Source organism: Cervus elaphus, chromosome 24, assembly GCF_910594005.1.
Source record: "Cervus elaphus chromosome 24, mCerEla1.1, whole genome shotgun sequence".
NCBI classification, from domain to species: Eukaryota; Metazoa; Chordata; class Mammalia; order Artiodactyla; family Cervidae; genus Cervus; species Cervus elaphus.
In genome coordinates this window covers 53,982,027-54,006,586 of record NC_057838.1, presented here as the reverse complement: position 1 = coordinate 54,006,586, position 24,560 = coordinate 53,982,027, and the positions used below count along the sequence as shown (strand labels likewise).

The 24,560-nt window shown below is 52.3% G+C and overlaps 1 protein-coding gene across 10 annotated transcripts in view; it reads right to left on the bottom strand.

Moving 5' to 3' along the window:
- Nucleotides 1-12,879, bottom strand: part of ACOX2 (acyl-CoA oxidase 2) — a 28,254-nt gene extending 15,375 nt beyond the window's left edge. The window contains exons 1-11 of one of the 10 annotated variants that reach the window (XM_043885433.1): nucleotides 12,727-12,879; nucleotides 10,526-10,763; nucleotides 9,750-9,912; nucleotides 9,152-9,303; nucleotides 8,626-8,733; nucleotides 6,568-6,687; nucleotides 6,129-6,244; nucleotides 5,289-5,461; nucleotides 3,256-3,418; nucleotides 1,934-2,124; nucleotides 176-355 (exon numbers count right to left, since the gene is read on the bottom strand). In XM_043885433.1, the coding sequence (XP_043741368.1) occupies nucleotides 176-355; nucleotides 1,934-2,124; nucleotides 3,256-3,418; nucleotides 5,289-5,461; nucleotides 6,129-6,244; nucleotides 6,568-6,687; nucleotides 8,626-8,733; nucleotides 9,152-9,303; nucleotides 9,750-9,912; nucleotides 10,526-10,688 (1,529 nt within the window). In that variant the 5' untranslated portion in view covers nucleotides 10,689-10,763; nucleotides 12,727-12,879. Of the gene's footprint in view, nucleotides 1-175; nucleotides 356-1,933; nucleotides 2,125-3,255; nucleotides 3,419-5,288; nucleotides 5,462-6,128; nucleotides 6,245-6,567; nucleotides 6,688-8,625; nucleotides 8,734-9,151; nucleotides 9,304-9,749; nucleotides 9,913-10,525; nucleotides 10,810-11,502; nucleotides 11,631-12,576 lie in introns of those variants that run through there. The other 9 variants (XM_043885431.1, XM_043885432.1, XM_043885434.1 and 6 more) reach the window with 9 other exon arrangements.
- Nucleotides 12,880-24,560: the final 11,681 nt, after the last annotated feature.

The following is a 24,560-nucleotide window of genomic DNA, read 5'->3' as shown; positions in this document are numbered from 1 at the left end:
GGTGTGAATTTGCCTTCTCTCTGCCCCTCGTGGCAGAAACTGAGAGGAGGAGGTTGGAAAAGGGGGCTGGTTTTTGGAAGAGTATCCGAGACTGTCCCCCCGGCCAATCCCAAAGGCCTTCAGTGGAACGGAGCCTGCCCCCGGGTGGGACAGTGGGTGTCTCAGCGTGGCTCACCTGACCGCCACGTGTGCCCAGGCCGCGGTGTAGAGCTCGGGGCGGAGGAAGTCGGCTGCCGTTTGGGCTGGACACCTGGCCAGGTCAGGTGCGGTCAGGTATGCGACAGACTGAGGGAGCGACCCCTTCGATGCGGAGCCTGGGGACTTCTGAGTGTTCAGGTAGCTCTTTATCAGAAACCTGGGGGCAGAGGTGCCAAAAGGTGAGAGGGTGGGGGGCCCTGGGACAGCCCAGCACCCCTCTCTCCCAGCATCGTGCACCCTTAGGCTCCCCGTGGAGAACCAGGGCCACCCACGCTCTTTCCTGGGTCCCTGCTGGCGGCTGCTCCTCACTCAAAGCCACAGTGCACCTGAGGTTATAATTTCTTTCACAGAGAAATGGGGCTGGAGCCGCAGACCTGGGCAGACATTCTCAGATCCTGAACGTAAAGCCTTCTGATAATGGAACAGAATCTTCTGTCTTGGTTAGGATCTTGTGATTTGGGGATTTATGACGATTATACCGTGACTGCGGAAATTAAATTTTCTTAGCTGATCAAAGGATAGAGGCAAGATTGCGAACATGAATGGGAGAATTACAGGTGGCTCTTAGCTTCTTCTTTATAATAACCCAGTGGTTAGAGGCTCTGGGTCAGAGAAGCCTGGATTCCCATGCCACGCCACTGAGACCTCTGTGACCCTGTAGAAGTCACTTCACGTCCCTCAGCCTCCATGCTTCCATCTCTAGATGACGATGATAGTCATCTGATAGGGGGTCCGTGAAAACTGGATGAGACAGTATTTTCTGAGCGCTTGGCACAGCGTGGGGCATAGAATATCTAAGACATGATTTTGTATTCCTTTTGTAATTTGAAAAAAAAAGTCATGTTGTATATTTACAAGTTTTAAAAGAAATGTTATATAGCAAATTTGCCAGTCCTTTCTCCCTGCCTGGAGAAGTATTTGTCCTGTCTAGTCCCCTGAGATGGAGGCACGTGAAAGGCCTCATCAGCCACAGACACACGAGAGAAGAAACTGCCTGTTGGGGGGATGAGGAATGAGGCATTCCCCGTTGTCTTCCAGGGTGGGGCCTCCGGCGCAGACCCCTGCGCTAAACCTGGGCATGCCGCAGTGAACAGGGCGCTCCCCACCACACAGAGAGAGACGCTCAGATTGTGATAACTGCTCCAAGGAAATGGCAGTTGCTGCCCTAGACGGAGTGGTCAGGGGGAGTGTCTGGAGGAGATATTTTAGCTGAGACCCAAAGGGTGAGGAGGAGCAGGCTGTACACCAGAAACCTGGGGGTGGAGGGGAGTGAGGGTGCAGGCCCCGCAGAAGTGAGCAGAGGAGGAGGTGGGGAGAGGACGGAGGGAGGCAGGGCCAGATCGAAAGGCCCTTTTAGGCTGCAGCGTGGGGTGTGGCCTTTTCCTGGGAGCTGAGGGAAGTGACTGAAGAATTGGGACCCGGGGAAAGAGGTGATCATCTTTAGGCTTTGAGAAGGTGCCCTTGGCTGCCTGTGGAGAAAGGACTGAAGTGGGGCAGGTGGGAAGCTGCAGAGCAATGAGGAGACTGATGCTGTGGTCCAGGGGGTGGGGCTGGCGGCCTGGCTGAGGCTGCAGGGTCTGGGGATGAGGGGTGGATTGGAGACATGGCGTGGGATCTGGGCAGCTCCCACGTGGCGTCCCCAGAGTCAGCTCCCTCCGTGGGCGTGAGATGATGCGCCAACGCAGGCAGCAGCTCGGTGGGGTCCCTGGGGGCCAGGCAGAGGCCTGGGCCTTACCTGGCCGTCTGCAGGTAGAGCACCGTGTTCTCGCCCTCGTAAGTGCAGGAGGCTGTCACTCTGGCGAGCAGGGAGGGCAGGCCGCTCAGCTTCGAGTAGCCGTGCCCCCCGCAGGCCCTGCGGCACTGCTCGACCGCCTGGGTGCACAAGTCCGACAGCATGGCCTTCAGACCTGCGCTCAGCGCGTGAAGCTGCGAGGATAAGAAGGGGGTCAGGCGGCGTCGGGAACCATGTGCCTGCCACTCAGAGCGCCCATGGGTGCTGAGCGCCGCTCTGTTTCCTCAGCCCATGACTTGATGAATGAAAGACCCGGGTCAGAGAGAGAGGCAGTGTCTCTGGGGGGCTGGTAAGAACAGAGGAAAACCATCCAGGCCAGAGTCTCCAGGGTCTCAGGAAGAAAGTGCTTCCCAGGTCGGTCTCACCATTATCCAGGAGCTGCAGATTGTCCCCACAAGCAGAGATTTTGGAGAGCCTGTCTGTGAGCACGTGGGTCCACCGTCAACCCACTGTTTTGAATTGGAGGAGCGGCCGCCAGGCAATAGACCTGGTCTGAGTTTTTGGTTCTTGCAAGTCCTTACCCGTCTCTCAGACTTTCCAAGTCCTTGGGAGGAAGGGCCATGTCCCTCAACCTCTCTGCTTCACTCTCCTCATCTGTAAAATGGGTATGCTGCCTGCTGTAGAGTGGACAGATTACTGAAGCAGTGCTCATAAACTCAGGGCCTGCACAGACTAAATCTTAGTGTGTGTGTATGTCCACAGTCCTTTATCTGAGAGGGCTTTGGGGCCAGATGTGTTTTTGGAATCAGAATATTTTTCGAATTTTAGAAAGGTAAAACAGCATTTAAGGTGGATTAAATATAATACACCTAGAGGAGCCCAGGGGCACCTTAGTGATCTGATTGATGTACTGGTATTTCTGCTGCAAAATGTATTCACAGCGAGTGGGATAAATCTGGGCAATTCCGGTCAAACTGTGCCACCCAGTGAGTTCTACATGGCTTTTGGTTTTCAGAGCTTTCTGGGTTTCAGAGACACACCAGGGACTGTCCCCTGTGTTCTGTACACTGTCCGTGATTACTTCATCTAACATATTTGGAGCTTCCTGGGGGCCAGACCTGGGAGGTTTTCTATGTCAGAATATGGTTCACCCGGGGCGGGGGGGTGGGCTGGGATGTTGAAAATCTGTGGGGGGGTGGGGGCAGAAAGAGCCCAGGGCGGGCAGGACTGGGGCTGTGTCCCGGGGGAGCAGGACTGGGGCTGTGTCCCGGGGGAGGACAGTTTCAGCCACGGTCGCAGCTCCTGCCCCCCCAGGAAGCAGGTACCTCAGGCAGGAGTGTGAAGTCTCTGTTCAGAATGAGGCTGTAGGAGCTGCGGAAGAACTCCAGGAGGTGGTTGCCCACAAAATGGAACGCGTAGGCCATGGCCAGCGGAGGGAGGAGTTTCTGCTGCTGCGTCTGGTAGTCTAGGACCTTCGCTTCCGGGTCGCTGAGGGAAAGGAAAGCAGATTTAGAGGGTTGCTACCTGCCCCACCCACCTTCCCGCATCCCCAAGGCCATAAAAGCCTTAAAAAGGGACAGTTGTTGATGACTCACTGCCAGACCTGACCTGGATGGACATGGGACTAGTAATAACCTTAAAATTCCATCTCACATGAATATCGAACGTTTCACTGTGGAAATGCTGACATGTTTGCTGGTGGCTGCTGCCCCTTGTGGAGGTTTACAGAATTACACTATATGTACCTGCGAAAACTGGCAAGTTCTGAATACCAGCATACCCGGTCTCAAGGATTTGGGTGAGGGCTTGTGGCCCTGAAGCCCGGGTTATGTGACCCTTGACCTTTCACTGTCCAGCTTCACGTGCTGTGTGCTGGGAAATACTGTGAAACCTAGTCAGTAATGCTGAGGTTGTGAACGTGGGTTTGATGCAGTTCTGAGGTAGGGATTTCTCCTGCCTCATGCATTACTGTGTCCCCAGCGCTTGGGGCTCTGGTCAGCATTTGGGGCCCACGGTAGGTAACTACTTGTGGGTTGAAAAAAAGTGTGACCATGAGAGGCTTCCCGTGGGTGATGGGGCGAAACCTGGTGTCTGCTCTTCGGGCCGGCAGCCCCTCCCCTGGACATGCACTGTTAGAACCATCCTCAGGGCATTTCTGCAGCTCATAAACCTGGGCTCCAGCAGGACACCACCGGCAATACCGTCCTCCCAGCTCGCCTGTCCCCAGAGACGACTCCCTTAGCCCAGGATTCTGCAGCCAGGCTGGCCGAGGGGCCTTGGGCTTGCCAGTGAAGGACCCTGGGCTGAGGGCCTGGCGTGCCTCAGCACCCTGGAAGCGCGTTCTTGTCAGGCCCGTGAGTAGATGGGGACGCCGAGGGGTGGCGGGGCTGGGCGCCCAGGGTCGTTCAGTGGAGTCGGGGCGAGAGCTGCCCTAACCCCCGCCTGTCTCTGCCCCACGAGCTCAGTCAGCTGTGCCGTGCCCAGCCCAGCCTCTCCCCCTGAGCTCACACTGCAGCCCCCTAGGCCCAGACTCCAGTTTGCTGCAGCCTGGGTGTGTGCCCATGTGGGACATGTTTATTCTAGAAAATTCTTTGTCTACTGAAAATTGAAATGTAATGGGCAGTTCTATATTTTTTTCTGGTGAATTTGATAACTGCGTGTGTGTATGTGCCTGCATGCATGAGGGAACATGCCTTTGTACACATACGCACATTAAAGCAGAAAAACTTATGTTTTTCTCCTGTGAATTACCTGCTCCTTTTTTTTTTTTAACTTGCTACTTTTAAAATGAAAAAAATGAGGGCAAATCATTAAAAAAAAAAAAAAAAAAGCAGAGGCTGTAGTCAGCCCTTCAGTGCCATGGAGTAGACAGTATTAGCCCGACACAACCACAGACAACAGAAGATCTAGATGTGGGCATACCACAGCCAGCAGCTGACAGTCACAACCAGACAGAACCATCTCCAGCCCGGATGTGACAGCGGGCTTTTCTAGGCACAAGCATTCACAGCTGACAGAACCACCTCCGGAGCGTGCTCACCCACAGCGTGGCGCCCAGCCCGTCAGCTGACACTCAGCCTGGCACGGCCATAGGGGACCCATGTGGACAGACCGGCCCACTCAGGTGGTGCGGGGCCAGACTCTGACTGCCAGATACAGTGGGGCCGGCTGGTCAGCGGGATTCCAGGGAGCCAGATGGAGACCCCACAGACGGATGGGCCAGGCCCAGGCGACAGTGTGTGCACGAAGCGGGTCAGGTGTGCTCCTGGCACCCCACTCTGGCGGAGGGCTGGGTCAGGGGGCAGACACTGTGGGATCGGGGGGCCCCGCTGTGGTGGCTCCGCTGGGCGCCCCTTGCCTGGGCCGGAGGCGGGACTGGCGGCGAATGACGGAGTAGCGGATGGCAATGATGCAGGCCTTCTGCAGCAGCGGGACGACCTCGCCCAGCAGGACTTCCACACGCACCACCACCATGCTGAGGTAGTTGGTCTGCGGTACTCCCAGCTTGACGTAGGCGCCATCTGGCAGGACCTGGTAGACAGTGGGTCTGAGCTGGGGCTCCCCAGCCTTCCGGCGCCCGAACGGCGGGCCTCCCTGCGCTGTAGACACTGCCGTTCTCGGGCTGCTCACCCGGAGTAGACCCGGCCAGCACCAGCCGCGGTGTGCTGGTGCGGCATTGTTAAACGGAAACTCGCCTGCACTTGCTGCTCCATACCCACTGCCCACATGCCTCGGCTCACAGCTCCTCCCCGGGACACCCCAGACCTCCCCACAAGCCACAGCTTCCTGCGTGTCCATGGTCCTGCCTGGCAAAGTGGGGACCCCCCCGCCAGAACTTCCTCCGGCACTCCGCTGTGCCTGCCAGAGATTTGTGTGCAGGCTGTGCTGGAGGTGCATGCGCACACCATCCTCAGCCTGTCCCTCTTTTCCTCACGTGGCCCTGCCACCCTGCCCCGTTACCGCTCTGCCTCCCCGTGCGGGGAGCATTTACTCAGGTTCAGAGAGGCCAAGTGACTTGCCCAAGATCACACGGCTCCAGAACTGGGACTTTACTGAGGTCTGCGGGACACCAGAGCCCCTCAGGGAGGGGTGCCCCAAACCCAATCCTAGAGAAGGACCCAGGGGCAGCAGCAGCATTCCGTGGGGTGTGTCTGCCCCCTCGCAGGCAATGCAGGCTTGCATCCTCCCCAGCACCCACCTTTGCGAAGCGATTCAGCATGTTCTCCCTGGGGATGCGCACGTGGTCCAGTTTGAGGAAGCCATTATCCGTGTGTTCAAAGTCCATCTTGGGCCCAATGTCCCCAATGGTGATCCCTAGGAGGAGACGGAGGTGGGGTGGCCGTCAGTTCAGGGCTTACATGTCAGGTAGCACACAGCCTCGGACGAGGCTGGCTTATCCGAGCCTCACAGCCGCCCATGGTGTTGGGGTCATCACAGCTGTTTGCAGGTGAGCAGGCTGAGTTCAGGTGCTGAATCTTGCTTGTATCCACCCAGCCGGTTAGCACCAGGTCTGTGCAACTGGACTGGTCCCTGCCCAAAGGAGACAGGCCCCAGTTTCCCCCATGGACCTCTGGGGCCCAGGACAGGGAGGCCTGGTAGGGTCTCCTGGCAGGGGTCCTAGAGGAGCAGGAGCTTACCTGGCAGTGGACTGTGGTCGTCGAGGCTCCGGATGGGGACGATAAAGGCGTGCATGCCCTGCCGGGCTCCGGAGCAGATCAGCTGGGCCTGGACCAGGGCATGGGTGGCTGACCGTCCCACTGCGGGCAGAGAGGGGAGAAACCCAGCGTGACCCCGCATGTTAGAGAGGAGCAGGCCAAACCCCCCCATCGGGACTGTGGAGGAGGGCCCGGTCTGTGAGGAGGACCAGTGTGGTGGCGTGGGGGTGGGGGATGCTCTGTGAGGCTGGAGTGGGGCTTTGTTTGATCTGCCTCGGAGGGCGTGGGTCGGGGAGGCTGGAGGGCATAGAGTATTTTCCAGGGGAGCCACACGGGCCAGAGTGCAAGGTAGAGGGAGCAGCATGTTCAGAAGCTTGGGGACCAGATCAGCCTGGTGGGTCCCAGGTCGTGGAGTTGGTGGAGCCAGAGAAACTGAGGGGTGCTCAGTCAGGATACCCCTCAATTTATACGGCCTCCACTCATCCTTGGAGATGACTGGAACCACCCCAAGAACTTTGGTGTGAGTGTCTCGCTCTATAATGGGTGGGATTGGAGGGATTTATGGAGAGTTGGTGGCTGGGGGTACAGAGGGCTCTGTCTAAACGTTCGGTTTGTATAGCAGCCACCCTGCAGTATGCAGAGTCTCCATGGGCTCAGGAAAGGAGGAAGGCTGATGGAGCTCTTAAGGGGGACCATTGCCCTCCATCCCTTCCAGCTGCTCTTTCTTCTAAAGGCAAAGCTTGACAAAAGCTATGGATTTTAATGGAAAGGCTCTGAAGGGAGCAATCTGGGAGAGCTTGGCATCTTTTAAAACTTGGTCCTGCCACAGCCTCCTGACTGAAGTACACGCGCTTGGTTATTTTCTTTGGAATCAGGGGGGACAGGATTTTTACATCATGGCTGCGAGGGGAACGTATGTAAGGATCTGTGGTGGGAACACGGGTCCCAAATCACAGGGAGATGTGTGCCTTGCTGCTCCACCCCAGCAGGTGGGCACCTTTGAGACCTCAAAGAGTCGCTGATCACAAAGAGAGGGAGCTAGCCCCAAAGAGCCAAACAAATCTGGCCGTGACTTGCAAAAGGTGTTGTGACATAAGCACACTTTTTCTTCCTCGGTTCCTCAAAAACCTATTAATGACCCTGTGTGCCATCAATCTAATAATAGTGGCTCAGATACCAGCATTTCCAGTCTTTGCAGGCAGTGTGCCCAAGTCCCATTTTCCAGAGAAGGAAGCTGAGGCTGAGAGAACAGAGGGCTGCGCCCGAGGGCACTGACATAAAGGGGGCAGAGCTCGGAGCTGAGCCTGCCTGGTTTCAGGGTTCCTCCTTGCCTGCAGTTTGTCAGTGGTCGCTGCTCTCTCAGTTCTCTGGCCTCCCTCTCTCCAGTGGTCTCTGCTCTCCATCCTTCTCCCTCTCTGCTGCCTCACCTCTCTCTGTCTCTCTCTCTCTCTCTCTCTGTCTCTCTTTGTCTCTCTGTCTCTCTCTCTGTCTCTCTGTGTCTCTGTCTCTGTCTCTCTCCCTCTCTGTCTCTCTCCCTCTCTGTCTCTCTCTCTCTCTCTCTCTCTCTCTCTCTCTCTGTGTCTTTGTCTCTCTGTCTCTCTCTCTCTCTTTGTCTCTCTGTCTCTCTGTGTCTCTGTCTCTCTGTGTCTCTCTCTCTCTCTCTCTCTGTCTCTCTTTGTCTCTCTGTGTGTGTCTCTCTCTGTCTCTGCCTCTCTCTCTCTCTCTGTCTCTCTGTCTCTCTCTCTCTTGGGACTGGGCCAAGTGTGTGTAGGGTGGCAGCGTACACGTGAGAGGCCTTGCCCTTCATCCCCGAGGTCGGGGTCCGTTTCCTCAGCTGTTTCCAGGTGCCTCCAGTGGCTTCTTAGCCACTCAGTGATGAAAGTTTTCATACCCCAAGTGTTCTACCACGTAAGAACCTGGGGCTTTGGGAAGGGACTCGCCCAACGTCATCAGCCTAGAACAGTGACTCCGTCTGAGGTCTGCTGGCCATCACCATCAGTGCTGTTCTGCTGTCCTTGGGGGATGAGGGGGCATACTCACGGTCCCCAGGCCACCATTTGATGGCCGTCATCGTGGGGCTATGCACCACAAACTCCTGTGTGGCTGCGTCGTAGGTGGCTTCAGTCTCCAGGCCCTGAAGATACGTCCCTGGGAATCAAGGCGGGTAGTTAGACTCTGGGCCAGGGCGGGAGTCCGCCAGGCTAGCAGTGTCTGGGTGTCGCTGGAGCTCCCAGGCACCAGCCAGTGTGGAGTGGGGTACACTCCCACTCCAGTGTGTTCCCCGGCTTGTCTCTCCCTTCACTGGTGGGCTCTGCCGGGGACACATGGCCAGCCCACGGTAGGGGGCGGTGGCTGACATTTCCAGTAGGAAGGACTTGTGCCACCACTAGCTCATACAACGTGTTCATGTAAATTAGAAAAAAAGCAGCCCCTCCTGAGGACCTTTACACACCACCTGCTGTGACATCTTGGCAGTGTATCAGCCCGTGACCACCGAGATGGACATGGGCCCTCGGGTACTGCACAGGGCCCTGCCTGAACGCTGCACGCAGCGGCCTCGACTCACCATGCCCCATCTCCGTCTGGGCGTATGTCCCCAGGATCTGGAACTTGCTGCAGAGTGGGTCCCACTTTGCAATCTGCTCCTCTGAGCCCAGGCTCCTGATGGTTTTCTGGAAGATCTGGTGTATCCCGAAGCTCAGATCTCCAGAAACACTTCTGCAGGGGAGAGACACAGTGGTTGAACAGCCCAGCAGAGAAAACTCAGGCTGGTAACCTCAGGCTGGCAGGGGGCAGGAGAGAAGGGGCACCTAACCCTGGTTCCCCGGGAAACAGTACCTTTGGTATAAGAGCCGACTCACTGGAAAAGACCCTGATGCTGGGAAAGTTTGAGAGCAGGAGGAGAAAGGGGCGACAGAGGATGAGATGGTTGTATGGCATCACTGACTCAATGGACAGGGGTTTGAGCAAACTCCAGGAGATGGTGAAGGACAGGGAAGCCTGGTGTGCTGCAGTCCGTGGGGTTGCAAAGAGTCAGACACGACTGAGTGACTGCACAATATCAACAGCCAGTATCTTTGCTGGGGAATGTAGCTCATGGGGTGGGTTTTCTGGGTGACCCCAGGTGGATTCGTCTCTGGTGGGGGCGCCCTGGGAGTGAGCACCTGGAAGCGTATTGTAATTCACGACTGCCTTCGGACCAGCCCAGGCGGTGTGCTAGCATGAGGATGTGGAATTTCTTCTTAACGGCAGCTTCGTAACGCTCATTCTGGGTCATGAAATAATTATCCTTCAGGCTAAGCTCTGGTTCACCGTGGATGATGCTTTCTGTGAGAGGGGCAGAGAACAGAGAGCTTAGTGTTCTGGGTGAGGTTCCTGGTACCTTCGCATCTTCCCATCCACTTGCCTCATGAGTGTGGAAAGGAAGTCAGACGCCCCTGTCAGTTTCCAGATGCAGTCAGTGAGGTCCTGAGATGGGGAAGCGACTCACCCAAGGCTGCGAAGCTATGCCGTGGAAGAATAAGGACCTCAGGGAATACTGACATGTTAAAGCTTCCTTCATAGTCCAAAGGGACGAATCTCTAATAGTGGAATTTTGAGAGTAGCATTTGTTATTTGAAGATGTATACTGTGTGCTAAGTCGCTTCAGAGAGTGTCCAACTCTGCGACCCCATGGACTGTAGCCTGCCAGGCTCCTCTGTCCATGGGGATTCTCCAGGCAAGAATGCTGGAGTGGGTTGCCACACCCTCCTCCAGGGCATCTTCCCTTCCCAGGGACCGAACCTGTGTCTCCCACATCACCCACACTGGCAGGCGGGTTCTTTACCACCCGGGCCACCTGGGAAGCCCATTTGAAGGTGGGACCGCTATGAAGGGACTTTCCTTCCAAGAAATGCGCGTGGGCACACAGCCGGGGCTCCGTTGCCCAGCCTGCTCTTACCCACTTTCCTCCGGAGTGCGGTGTTCTGGGCGTCTCCATCAAGGATGTTGGTGAGTTCCTCCACATTGAAGGACGGCGAGTGCCTCTCGCTCTCTATGTCGGGGTGCATGCTCCTGCTCCGGGCGTCCCCCGCTGACACTCGGGGCCCTGGACTGCCCGCCATCGCCCGGCTCTGCCTGGCGTCCGAGGAGAGAGACTTCCAGCCCAGCTGTTCTGAGCCGTGGACTGCGCTGAGGAGCTGTGTGCAGCACGAACTGCTCAGGGCTGAGTGTCAGCTCAGCCTGCTTGGGAGGAAGGCACGTCCCTAGGCGCGCTCGCGGGCCCCTCCTCCCGCACCCCATCCGCGGGGCCCTGGCCGGGTGCTGGGCGCCGCCGGCCGGCCTGCGGCGACTGCTCCGCACACAGTGCTGCCGTCAGCTGCGTTCCAGCCGAGGCTCCGGCCGGGCCTGAGGACACCGCTGGGGTTCTGCCACTGCAGCTAGTGTTGTAAGCACTGCCTGCGGGGCGGGGCATTCTCAGAAAGCATCCGTGAAGGTCACGCATGAAGAAAATTCACCTGAGGGAGGTGAGGTGTGTGGGCTCTAGCCACAGTGCTGGAGCTGACCAGGAGCTGGGTGGTGTCTGGCCACAGAGCACATGCTCTGCTGATGCTACAGCCGCATCTCACTGGGGGGGACCGGTGACCCCATTCACCGGCTCCCCTAGGTCCCAGGCTCAGCTGGCCCATCCCTGTGAGCCTGGAGAGGGGTACTGTGGAGCTGAGGGAGGAAGCTTGCCTCTTGGCTGTGACGTGTTGCCCCCAAACCCGGGAGTCCCCCACAGCCACGGTGGACCCTGCATCCTTCACAGCACCCCCTCGGCCTCTTACAGCCCCTGTTCCCCCACAGCAGGACAGCCCCCATGTTGAGTCTGTCAGCCCCAGTTGTTCCGACTGCCCATCCCCTCTGTGAACCACCTGTGCCGCCCTCGCCTCGCACCTGTGGTCTCAGCGCCTCTCGCCCGCTCTCCCCGCGGCCAGGGTGAGCTCTGACCCTGGAGTCACCTGCTTGCCTCCCCTGCTGGCAGTCTGGCTTCGGGTGCTCACTGTTTGTGGACTGGAGTCCGTGCTCTCTGCATCTCACCACCTCTCACCCACATGCCCCTTGCCCCGTATCCACGCCTCCTCCCCCGCCCCCCCCTGCCCTTTGCCCACTGCTCTTTCCCCCATGTTCCTGGTGAGCCCCAGTCTCCAGGGCCACCCTCTCCACCTCCCTGATGGCTGGGCCCCCTGGGAGAACCGGGCCCCCTTTCAGTCCCCACCCCCCTGGCTGCTATTAGAGTCAACAATCAGGAAGGATTCCTTATTCATTCAGATGTCCCTCTCCCAAAGTGTGAGTGCCTGGGCGGCCAGCGCTGCTTTTCTGGGGTCCCCAGAACCTAGCTCACAGGACGCATGCTGTGAAGCTTTCCCGCAGGTGGCCTCTGTGTTGATTCCCACTCTTCTTCACAGCCCTGCAGATACTCTGTTGTTATCACTGTTTACTAGAGAGGGCAGGTGCCTCGGGAAGAGAGGAGACTTTGTAAGGTCACACAGTCACCTGTGTCCGATGGGGTTCATGCACAGACTGACAAACTGATACCCCTGAGTGGAGGTGTGGGGAGTGTCGCGGGGTGCAGACAAGAGGGCCCCAAAGCTTCAAAGAACCCGGCATCTGCCGCCTGGATCCCCACAAGGCCTCAGGGCCTGGCCCGTCCCCTCTGCCACTTTCTCCTGCACTCTAACTGCTGCATGCGGCCTCACCCCCTCACCCCTCCAGAGGCCAGGGCTGTGTCCTCCACCCAGAACATTCTTGCCCAATGTCCTCACCGCTCCCTGCCTCCCTGGGCAGGTCCTTGGTCTGCGCCACCTTGTCAGCGAGGCCCACCTGACTGCCGTCTTTAATCGCCCACACCCCTCCTCCAGCCTCCCCCATCACCCTGCTCTGGTTTCCTCTTCTTCCCTTATCGTAACATACAAGATAATTTGCTCATTTACTGTTTTGTTGGTTTTGTTTGTTGCTGTATCTACCTACTTCAAGTTAGACTTTCAGTACAGGGCCGGGATCTCGGTCACATTCTAGCTGTGGCGCTCATACCTGGCTCCCAGGGAGCGTCCAGGAGCAGGCGGCCCGGGGAAGAACGGACTCAGAGTCAGTCCCGCGCCCTCCGGTGCCCTGGCTCACCTCTTTCCCATGCCTGCACGGTAGGCCTGGCCTGACCTCCCCGGCCGTGGCCCAGGCCTTTCAGCGCGGCTCGGCCGGCCTCTGTCTCCTCCCCGGGAGGGGCTGGACCACAGATGACAGAAGGCGCTGGTTGGCAGGCTCCCAGCTCCCAGCTGCCCGCCTCCCTCTGCTGGGTGTGGCCGGGCTGTGCCTGGCCCGGGTCTGCCCTGGAGGGTGGCTCAGAGATTGTGAAGGGGGACAGATAGCTTAGCACCAGGCTGGCGCAGCACCTCAGTGAGCGCCGGCCTCTGAGCCTCTGTCTTCCCCTTCCTCTCGCTGCCCATCCGGCAGCCTCCCAGAACCTGGTCGTGGTCAAATGCACAGTTTCACTCTGTGTAAAAAAAAAAAAAAAAAAAAAACAACCACTACAGGTCCCACCCGGAGTCAAGAGACCAGGGTTCAAATCCTGGAGGCGTGCCTCTTGGGGCACCACTTCTGTAAGTCCTTGCCCTTAACTGTAACTCACAGGATATGAAGGAAAGCTCTTTCTTTTTTTTTCTTTTTTTAAAATAAATTTAAAAATCTCTTTATTTTTGGCCATGCTGGGACTTTCTTGCTTCCTGGGCTTTGTCGAGTTGTGGGGAGTGGGGGCCACTCTCCAGCTGTGGTGCCTGGGCTTCTCACTGCGGAGGCGTCTCTTGTTTCCAAGCACAGGCTCTAGGGTGCTTGGGCACAGTAGTTGCGGCACACAGGCTTAGTTGCTCTGCATGTGCCATATTGGGCTTGCCAGGTGGCACTAGTGGTAAGGAACCTTCCTGCCAATGCAGAAGTTGTAAGGACATGGGTTTGATCCCTGGGTTGGGAAGACCCCCTGGAGGAGGGCATGGCAATGCACTCCAGTATTCTTGCCTGGAGAATCACGTAGAATGAGGAGCTTGGCGGACTCCAGTTCATGGGGTCGCAAAGAGTCAAACACGACTGAAGCGACTTAGCACGCATGCGCGCACGCATGTGTGAAGGTTCGGCTTGTATGGGATGCGCAGATTCGGTTATTTGTCAGTATTTATTTTTTAGACTCCATGGTGGTCTGAGTGCTGGGCAGAGCAGGAAGCCCAAGCCACAGAAAACAAAACTATACTAGGGCCCTGCCCTTGGGAAGCTTCCAGGCTGGAGTCAGGGGGCTGCTGCAGGGACAGAGAATCCCATTAGGAATGGGCAGGTATGCCTAGCTGGATACTCACAGCCGCTTCTAATGAACTTACAACTTTTCGAACTTAAGGTCTCCTTGCCCTCTCTCGCTGCTGCCGCTGTTCCCAGGGCGTTCCTGATTTGCCCGTCTAGTTCTTGGTTTTCGGCTCGCCACAGTGTCACACTCTTTTGGGAAGTCACCCTAGTCTGGATTAGAAGCTCCTGGGCTTGCTTTCTTAGCTCCAAGCTTTGGCGCCTTATGGTATAATAAAAGTTATAGATTCAGTCTTTGCCCTTGGTTCCTGGCAAAGAGCTCCTAAAAATCCTTTTCATCTCCTGAGTGATAGGATTGTCTTTTGTATCCTGGCTGCGGGCCTGCACACAGCTTCGGGTTGGGTGGGGGGCGTTGCTGCCAGACAGACCGGGCCTTAATAATGCTGGGGCTGGGGCTCGCAGTCCTTCCCGCCGCCCCCTCTAACCTCCTGGCTGGGAGAGATGCTGGAGACTGAAGCAGTCACCAGTGGCCCATGATACAATCATTTATACCTGCATTATGAAGCCTTGGTAAAAACCCCTACAACAGTGGGCTTTAGGGGGCTTCTGAGCTGGTGAGCACATGGAGGTGTTGGGAGCGTGGCCCCCCCGCCTCGTCCTGCCCCCCGCCTCGCCTCGTCCTGACCCCCCGCCTCGCCTCGTCCTGCCCCCCCGCCTCGCCTCGTCCTGCACCCCCCCCCGCCTCGTCCTGCCCCCCCGCCTCGCCTCGTCCTGCCCCCCGCCTCGTCCTGCCCCCAGCCTCATCTTGTCCTTCCCCCACCCCCACAGTGGCTGTTCCTGAACTGGGTCCCCTGTAATAAACCCGCAAATGCAATTCAGGTGGTTTCCTGAATTCTGTGAGTCATTCTGGCAGGTTATTGAACCTCTGGGAGGGGGTCACGGGAACCCCTGAATTTACGTATAGCTGGTAGGTCTGAAGTCCTGGTGCCCCCTGGCATCTGCAGTTGTTGTCGGAAGCAGGGGCAGTCTCACGGGACTGAGCCCTGTGCCTGTAGGGTCTGCACTAACTCCCAGAGGCAATTTGAATTGAAATGTTTGGACATCCAGTGTTGGGAATCAGAGAATTGGTTGTTGCTGGGTTGGGAAACCTCATGTTTGGTGTCACAAGTGGTGGCGGAAACAGACGTCACACCCTTGGTATAAGAGGTGGCTGCTTTTTCTTTCATTACTGGTTTTTGTCTGAAGTATCACTGAAAGCAAGGACTGTGTCTGCTCTGCTCTTGGTCCTGAACGCAGTCCCAGCTGCAGCCCAGCGCCTGCCCCCGGCTAGGTGCTTAGCAAGTACTTCAGTTCAGTTCAGTAGCTCAGTCGTGCCCAACTGTCTGCAACCCCATGGACTGCAGCATGCCAGGCTTCCCTGTCCATCACCAACTCCCAGAGCTTGCCCAAACTCATGTCCATCGAGTCCGTGATGCCATCCAAACATCTCATCCTCTGTCATCCCCTTCTCCTCCTGCCTTCAGTCTTTCCTGGCATCAAAGTCTTTTTCAATGAGTCAGTTCTTCACATCAGGGGGCCAAAATATTGGAGTTTCAGCTTCAGCATCAGTCCTTGCAGTGAATATTCAGGACTGAATTCCTTGAGGATTGACTGGTTTGATCTCCTTGCAGCCCAAGGGACTCTCAAGAGTCTTCTCCCACACCACAGTTCAAAAGCATCAATTCTTCGGTGCTCAGCTTTCTTGATAGTCCAGCAATCACATTCGTACATGACTACTGGAAAAACCATAGCTTTGACTAGGTAGACCTTTGTTGGCAAAGTAATGTCTATGCTTTTTAATATGCTGTCTAAGTTGGGCATAGGTTTTCTTCCAAGGAGCAAGCGTCTTTTAATTTCATGACTGCAGTCACCATCTGCAGCGATTTTGGAGCCCCCAAAAATAGTCTCTCACTGTTTCCATTGTTTTCCCAGTTCTTTACCATGAAGTGGTGGGACTGGATTCCATGATCTTAGTTTTCTGAGTGTTGAGCTTTAAGCCAACTTTTTCATTCTCCTCTTTCACTTCCATCAAGAGGCTTTTTAGTTCTTCTTTGCTTTCTGCCATAAGGGTGGTGTCATCTGCATATCTGAGGTTATTGATATTTCTCCCAGCAATCTTGATTCCAGCTTGTGCTTCTTCCAGCCCAGCATTTTGCATGATGTACTCTGCATATAAGTTAAATAAGCAGAGTGACAATATACAGTCTTGACATACTCCTTTCCTGACTTGAAATCAGTCTGTTATTCCATGTCCAGTTCTAACTGTTGCTTCTTGACCTGCATACAGATTTCTCAGGAGGCAGGTCAGGTGGTCTGGTATTGCCATGACTTTCAGAATTTTCCACAGTTTATTGTGATCCACACAGTGAAAGGCTTTGGCCTAGTCAATAAAGCAGAAGTAGATGCTTTTATGGAACTCTCTTGCTTTTTTGATGATCCAATGGATGTTGGCAATTTGACCTCTGGTTCCTCTGCCTTTTCTAAATCCAGCTTGAACATCTGAAAGTTCTCAGTTCATGTACTGTTGAAGCCTCGCTTGGAAAATTTTGAGCATTACTTCATTAGCGTGTGAGATCAGTGCAACTGTGCGGTAGTTTGAACAATCTTTGGCATTAGTAAGTACTTGGTGGATGAGTAAATAAACAAGGTTGGCTGGATCCACCAGGGTTCTCTACCCCAAGGGCACGGCCCTACTTGAAAGGACTCTGGAGTTTGGGCGCTCTCTTTTTTTTTATTTGGTAATGTTTATTGACTCTTTTCTGCTTGGTTTTTTTCTGCCTTGATGTAATGTTTTAATTGAAGTATAGTTGATTTTCAATGTTGTGTTTCAGGTTATAGCAAAGTGATTCTGTTTTAAATATATGTATATCTTTCTGTGTATAGATGTAGATATTGTGTTCAGATTCTTTTCTATTGTTGGTTACTAAACGATACGGAATACAGTCCTTTGTGCTATACAGCAAGCCCTTATTGGTTATGTATTTCATTCATAATAATGTGTTGATGTTAATCCCATACTCCTAATTTATCCCTCCCCCTCTTTCCTTTTTGGCAACTCTAAGTTTGTCTTCTATGTTTGTGTTTTCCAAGTACATTTGTAACATTTTTTTTTGCCTCCCCATATGAGTGATGTTATATGACATTTGTCTTTGATTTATTTAGTATGATAATCTCTAGGTCCAACTATATTGCTGCAAATGACATGATTTCATTCTTTTTCATGGTTGAGTAATATTCCATTGTATATATGTATCCATCCTCTTTATCCATTCATTAAAGGACATTTATGTTGCTTATGTGTCTTGGTTATTGTAAATACTGCTGCTATAGATATTGGGGGTACATGTATCTTTTCAAATGATAGTTTTCTCTGGATATATGCCCAAAAGTGGGATTGCTGAGTCATATGGTAATTCTATTTTTAGTTTTTTAAGGAACCGCCAAACTGTTCTGCATACTGGCTGCACCAGTTTACCACCAACAGTGTAGAAAGGTCCCTTTTTCTCTACACCCTCCCCATAGACGCTATACAGTGGACTCCATAAACAATACAGTCCATGGAATTCTCCAGGGTGGAATACTGGAGTGGGTTGCCATTTCCTTCCCCAGGGGATCTTCTTGACCCCGGGATCAAACCCCGGTCTCCCACACTACAGGCAGATTCTTGACCAGCTGAGCCGCCAGGGAAGTCCACACCCTCTGCAGCATTTATTATTTTAGAATTTTTGCTGATAGCCATTCTGACCAGTGTGAGACGGTACCTCATTGTAGTTTTGATTTGCATTTCTCTAAGTGTGTTAGCCATCTGTATGTCGTCTTTCAGAAAAACATCTATTTAGGTCTTCTGCCCACTTTTTGATTGGGCTGTTTCTTTTTTGGATACTAAGCTGCATGAGCTGTTTGTACATGTTGGAAATTAAGGCCTTGTCAGTCGCATTGTTTGCAAATATGTTCACCCATTCCATAGATTGTCTCTTAATTTTGTTTATATCAATTTAATTGGATCCCATTTGTTTGTGGAACTTGAAAACAAATGACTTCTTTTTGGCTGCACTAGCTCTTCCTCGCTGCATGTGGACTTGATCTAGTTGGGGCTGCTTCCTCTAGCAGGGGCTTCTCCTCGTCGCAGTGCGAGGCTTCTGGCCGTGGTGGCTTCTCTTGTGGAGCACGGGCTCCAGGCGCGTGGGCCTCAGCAGTTGCGGTGCAGGGGCTTAGTTGTTCCTCGGCATGGGGGATCTCCCCAGACCAGGGGTCGAAACTATGTCCCCTGCATTGGCAGGTGGATTCTTATCCACGGTGCCACCGGGGCATGTTTTGAAAAGGCAAGGGTTTTGAAAAGGCAAGGGGCGTGTTTTGAAAAGGCAAAGGCATGCTCTCAAACGGTGCCTCAGGAATAAGACAAACGGTTGAAACGGCTCAGCAAGCAGTCTTGACTTCTGTAGAAGGGTGCGCTCCAGACAGAAGTCTGGGAAGCAAGCACAGAGTGGGGAGCCCCCTAGATTTTTATCCCTGAGACGCAGGTTCCCTTCTCTGGCTCCTCATAGATTGAGGACCACAGAATTACAGGCTCTCCCGGACATTGCCTAATTGTGTTTTTATTTTTAACAATTGGTCTCCATGAGGGCTTGTAAATTCCTGATTGGAGCATTTATGTTAACTCTTTTCCTCACCCTTTTAGTTCTTTGTGTATGTCCAGGATAAAGCCTGAGCAAATAGCCTGCCAAAGTTCTTATGAGGAAGGAGAATCAGGAAGTGAAAAGAACAAAGGATTGGAAACTAGCCACCATTTTAGACATCTTACTCACAGCCGGCTGTATACCGTTCTGTTCAGCTCTTCTAAGAGCGAATCACTTCTTCATTTATGACTTCTGCTTTGAGAGAAAAGACCATACCTCTCTTACCGTGTGTGTGCGCGCATACATGTGTCCACCCTGTTTATACCACCCACATGCCGCGGCCAGAGACCGGTCCTCTAATCTCAGAGCCGACGCCTCTGTGTGCCGGGCTCTGTTTCCAAAGGGATCCCGGCCTTTCTGCTGCCTCTCCTGAAGGCTCCAGTCCCCGTCAGGAACTCGAGTCTTTAATATCCCAGGACCTTAGAAGAGACAGACCCTGTGTCTTCAGTCAAAGAATTGCTCTGTCCTGTGAGCAACCACGGTCCTGCTCTGAGGTTTGGCTCGTCTTGTTTATGCCCAGCATTAGTATTTGCACACTCCTGTCCTTTGCTCCCTGCACGGATGTCTGTGGAGCACCTGCGGGCGTTGGGCACTGCTTTGAGTAGGACCCAGAGGGGAGCCGGGCCTCGGGGAGCGCGGTGGGACATCTGTAGGCTCCCTCGCTTGCACTGCACAGCACCCCTGCAGAGTAGGACGCTGCTCCCCATTTTGCAGGGGAGGAAAGAAGCTCGGAGTGGTATTGTCACTTGCCCAGGTTTGCACAGCAAGTAGATTACAGAGCTGGATTTTGAACCAGGTCTTTTGATGGTAAAGACTTTCTCTTAGCCCCGTTTGTGCACAGTTGAAAAAGAAGTCAGGAGACCGAGGGCTCCTGTCCGGCAGGGCTTCTAAGATACGGGGAGCTGAGGGGGTGCCCTCCCCGTGTGGGTCTCTGCTTTCCCATCTGTGATGAGCGGTGTTTGCTCAGGAGCGGGCCTCACTGCTCTGCACACGCCCCCGAGGTAGTGCCTGGCTTCTGTCCTCAGGGGAGCGGGATCCAAACTCTGAGACATCACCTACCAGCTCCTGCTGGGACTGGGGGGCCGGACCCCTGGGTCTCCTGTTACCGTTGGCAATGGCTGTACCCAAGGTGGCAGCTTCAGGGAAGGTGGCCTTGACCCTACTGTTTGGAGGGCAAAGTTCTGGGTTCCAGCCTGCTCTCTACCAGGGATTTATACTATTACTGGCTATGGGAAATTAATATCTAATTTCTCTTTGCCATAGTTTCCACATGTTGGTTGTTTTAAGAGTAAGCTCTTGTTTTTCTTTTAATTTATATATTTTACTATGTAAGTTTTAGGTATATGGCATTATAATTTGACATCTTGTACACTACAAAATGACCACCCCCAAGTCTAATTACCATTAGTCACCATGCAATTGAACCGCTTTACCCCTTGGTTCACCCCTCCAGCCCCCTGGCCTTCTGGTAACTGCTTATCTGAATCTATAGGTTTGTTTTTGTTTGCTTGTTTTGTTTTAGATTCCACATGAGGGTCAAGTCATATGGTATTTGTCTTTTTTCCTTCTGACTTCTTTTACCTAATGTAATACCCTCAGTGTCTCTTCATGTTGTCACAAATGGCAGGATTTCCTTTTTCATGACTGAGTAGTATTTTACTGTATATAGATACACTACATATGCATTATTCATCCATCCATTGATGGACACTTAGCTATTGTAAATAATGCTGCAGTGAACATAGCGGTGCATATGTCTTTTCAAGTTAGTGTTTTTGTGTTTCTCAGGTAAATATCCAGAAGTGTAATAGCTTGATCGTATGATAGTCCTAGCCTTAATTTTTTGAGGAACCTCCATGCTGTTGCCCACAGTGGCTGCACCAATTTACAATCCGACCAACAGTGTGCGAAGGTTCCCTTTTTCCCACATCCTCTCTGTTGCTTGTTATTTTTTTTGTCTTTTTGATAATAGTCATTCTAACAGATGTGAGGTGAAATCTCAATTTTCCCTATAATAATCCCCTTCCTGATAAGCCAGTTTTGGGCTTCCCTGATGGCTTAGATTATAAAGAATCTACCTGTAATGCCAGAGACCTGGGTTTGATCCCTGGGTTGGGAAGATTCCCCTGGAGGAGGAAATGGCAACCCACTCCAGTAGTCTTGCCTTGAAAATTCCACGGACAGAGGGGCCTGGGGGGCCGCAGTCCCTGGCGTTCCTGAGTGACTAACACTTTCGCTTTCCCTAATAATCAGTGAATGTTGACCATCTTTTCATGTGCCTGTTGGCTGGCTGTGCGTCTTCTGTGAAAAGGTGTCTATTCAAGTCCTTTGCCCAGGTTGTTTTGTTGTTGTTGAGCTTTATGGGTTTTTTAATTACTATTTTGAATACAACTCTGATGAATAAGATTTGCAGATATCTTCTCCCATTCAGTTAGGTGTCCTTTCAATTTGTTGACAGTTTATCCTTCGTTGTGCAGAAGTTTTTTAGTTTGATAATAGTCCCATTTGTTTATTTTTGCTTTTGTTTCCCTTGCCTTTGGAGTCAGTTCTACAAAAACGTCACTAAGACCAGTGTTAAGAAGCTTACCACCTATGTTTTCTTGTAGGACTTCTATGGCCTCGGGTCTTACATTCAATTCTTTAATCCACTGTCTTTACCTCACTGTGTGTTCTAGGCTCCTTTGTTGTAAATGAATTATCCATACATATGTGGATTTATTTCTGGGCTCTCAGTTCTGTTCCATTAATCTGTGTGTATGTTTTTGCACCAGAACCGTGCTGTTTTGATTACTATAGCTCCATTGGAATGTTGATAGAGATTGCATTGAATCTGTAGATTGCTTTGGGTAGTATGGACATTTAAACCATGTTAATTATTCCAGTTCATGAGCATGGAATATTTTTTTCATTTCTGTCTTCTTCAGTGTCATCAGTATTTTAGTTTCCAATGTATAGGTCTTTTACCTCCTTGGCTAAATTTATTCCTAGATGTTTTATTCTTTTTGATGGAATTGTAAATGGGATTATTTTCTTAATTTCTCTTTCTGATAGTTTGTTGCTTTATAAATAATTTATCCCTCCCTTTAGTATATGTTTACCCTTTCCAATGAGAATTTTACTTTCATATGTTTTCTTATTAATCAGTACCTTTTCTTTTCAGCCTAAAGAAGTTATTTTAAGATTTCTTGTAAGGCTGGTTTAGTGGTCATAAACTCTTTCAGCTTTTGCGTATCTGGAGAACTTTTACTCTTTCCTTCAATTTTGAATGATAACCTTACCAGGCAGAGAATTCTTGGTTGGAAATTTTTTTCCCCCTCTTTCAGCCCATGACAGTCCATTCTGGCTTATACATTTCCTGCTGAAAAATCTGCTAAAGCCTTAAGGAGTTTTCCTTGTACATAGTAAGTTGTTTTTCTCTTGCTGCTTTTATTCTTCCTGTCTCCTAAACTTTCACTGTTTTAATTGTATAGTGCCATGGTGGGTTCTCATGAGTTTCTCTTCCTTGGAAATCTCTAAGCTTCCTGGACCTGGATGTCTGTTTCCTTCCTCAGGTTATGGAAGTTGTCAGCGATTATTTCTTCAAATATTTTTTTCTGGCCCTTTCTCTTCTTCTTCTGGGGCCTCTTTAATGGAAATGTTATTCTACTTGATGTTTTCCTAGAAGTCCTTTAAGGCCTTTTCACTTTTTAAGCTTTATTTTTCATTTTGCTGCTCTTTCTAGATGACTTCCTTTGCCTTGTCTTCCAGCTCACCGATTCATTTTTCTACTTCATCCAATCTGCTGCCAAACCCCGCCAGTGTGTTTTTCAGTTCATTTGTAGCTTCTCTTTGGTACTTTGTCATATTTTATCTTTGTTCAGCTTCTTACTGTGTTCCTCCATTTTTCTCCTGAGATTGGTGAGCATCTTAATGATTATTACTTTGAACTGTTTATCAGGTAGATTGTTTACCTCCATCTTATTAAGGTCTTTTTTTTCAGGGATTTATCTTCTTCTTTGGATTGGAACGTGTTCCTCTGTCTCCTCATTTTATCTGTGTGTGTTTGTCTGTATGTATTTTTCAAAACTGCTGCCTCTCCCAGTCTTGAAGGAGTACTCTTGTGTAGGAGATGATTCGTGGGACTCAGATGCACAGTGGACACTCAAGGGGTGTCCCTCATGGGGGCTCCCCACGCCTGCTGGCTGTGGCAGGACTGCAGCGGCGGGGTGGGGTGTGCAGGGCAGGCCAGTGTACACGTGCCCGGCCGGCTTCGCAGCTGCCAGCGTGCGCCGGGCTGGGGGTGCTCACCTGGGCCCGCTGTCATGCAGCTGCTGCTGGGGTGGGGGGGGGTGGGGGGAGATGGGGGCGGGCAGAATGTAGGTTCCTCTGCTGTTGGGTGAATTCTGTGTTCCAATGGTTTCTTTATCAACTTTGTTGCTGACTCTGCTTTGTATGTTTTGGATGGGATCCTTTCAATTTGTTGCACCAAACTATTGACTCCTCTAGTTTAAAAAAAATTTTTTATTACAAAAAATTAAAAACTTGTGCACAAGTGGAGAGAGCAATATAATGATTCCAGATGGTACCTAACAGTCAGCCTCGGCAGTTACCTTCTCATGTCTCCCTATTCTTTGTTTTTAACTTTTTGTTTCAAAATGACTTTAGACTTTCAGAAGATTGCAAAAATCTAGTAGAGGGTTCTGTATGCCTTTCACCCAGCTTCCTGTAGTGTTAGCATTTTACATAACTGTAGTGTAATTATGGAAAACAGGAAAATACCACAATGAACTACTGTTGACTGATCTTCAGAACTTAGTTGAGTGGAACTATATGTAACTTTGTTCTGTATCTTCCGCGTCTCCTGTAGATGTGTTATCATACTTTCATAATGAAAAAACAAACAAACTGCAAAAACAACAACAAAAGAACTTGAGGGTGTTGGAAGGTCCCCAGGTTCACCTGCTGCTTCAGTGATTTGCTTGAGGGACTCAGAACTCAGGATACCTGTTTTATTCATGATCATGTTTTTTTTTTTACTGCAAAAGGATATAGATTCAAATCAGCCAAGGAAAAGGCAGGTAGGGCGGAGTCCAGCAGAGGCCCGGCACGGCCTTCCAGTGGCGCCCGCCCTGCTGAGTTGTGTGGACAGCAGTCCTTCTCCCTGTGGCGGCATGCACGTGGAACCTACGCCCAGGCCGGCTCAGCACAGCCTTGTCCCGGGTTATAGTGCTCGCGTCCCAGAGCTATGGGAGGTTGGTGTGGCTCATCTCAGTTCCTCAGTCTCCAGCCCTTCCAGAAACCGTGATCCAGCATAACCCACGGCCACACACGAATCACGCCGTTAGTGGGGATTGCCTGGCATGGCCCAGGGCCCCAGGTGAACAGAGGCTCTCTTTGCAGGCAGGCTGTTCTGAGGGCTCAGAGGTGATCTCCCAGGAGCTGTCAGGGTCAGCGCTTCCTCTGGAACGTGCCAGGTTTGAAATCCCGCCGACTTCATTCTTCCTGCACACTAGATCTGCCAGGTTTCCCGCCCAGACCTCTTTCCTGGCTCAGGATCCCCCACTGCGCTTATGTGTCCTGTCCCTTCCATTGGTCCAATTCTCGGTCTGTGTCTTTTATGACCTTGAGACTTCAGAGAGTACTGGTGAGGTGTTTCTTTTAGAATGTCCTTTATTTACTTTGAGGTTTCAGAAGGTGTGGATGATGCCTCGCCCAAAAGAGGGGACTGGGAGGAGGGTGGAGGGTCTTGGGGTGGTGGCCACCCATGAGGGAGGGGTAGGTGCCAGACGAGCTAAGGGCCTAAGAGGAATGAACCAGTGGAAAGAGCACTTGCAGGGGTCTGGTCAGTGACAGACGTGACAGAGAGCAACTGTTGAGGACAAGGAAGACGATAATTAACTTTGAGTGCTGGCCGTGTGCCTACACCTAAAGAACACATTATGTTTGTTAGTTAATTCATTCCTCTTAACAGCCTGTGAG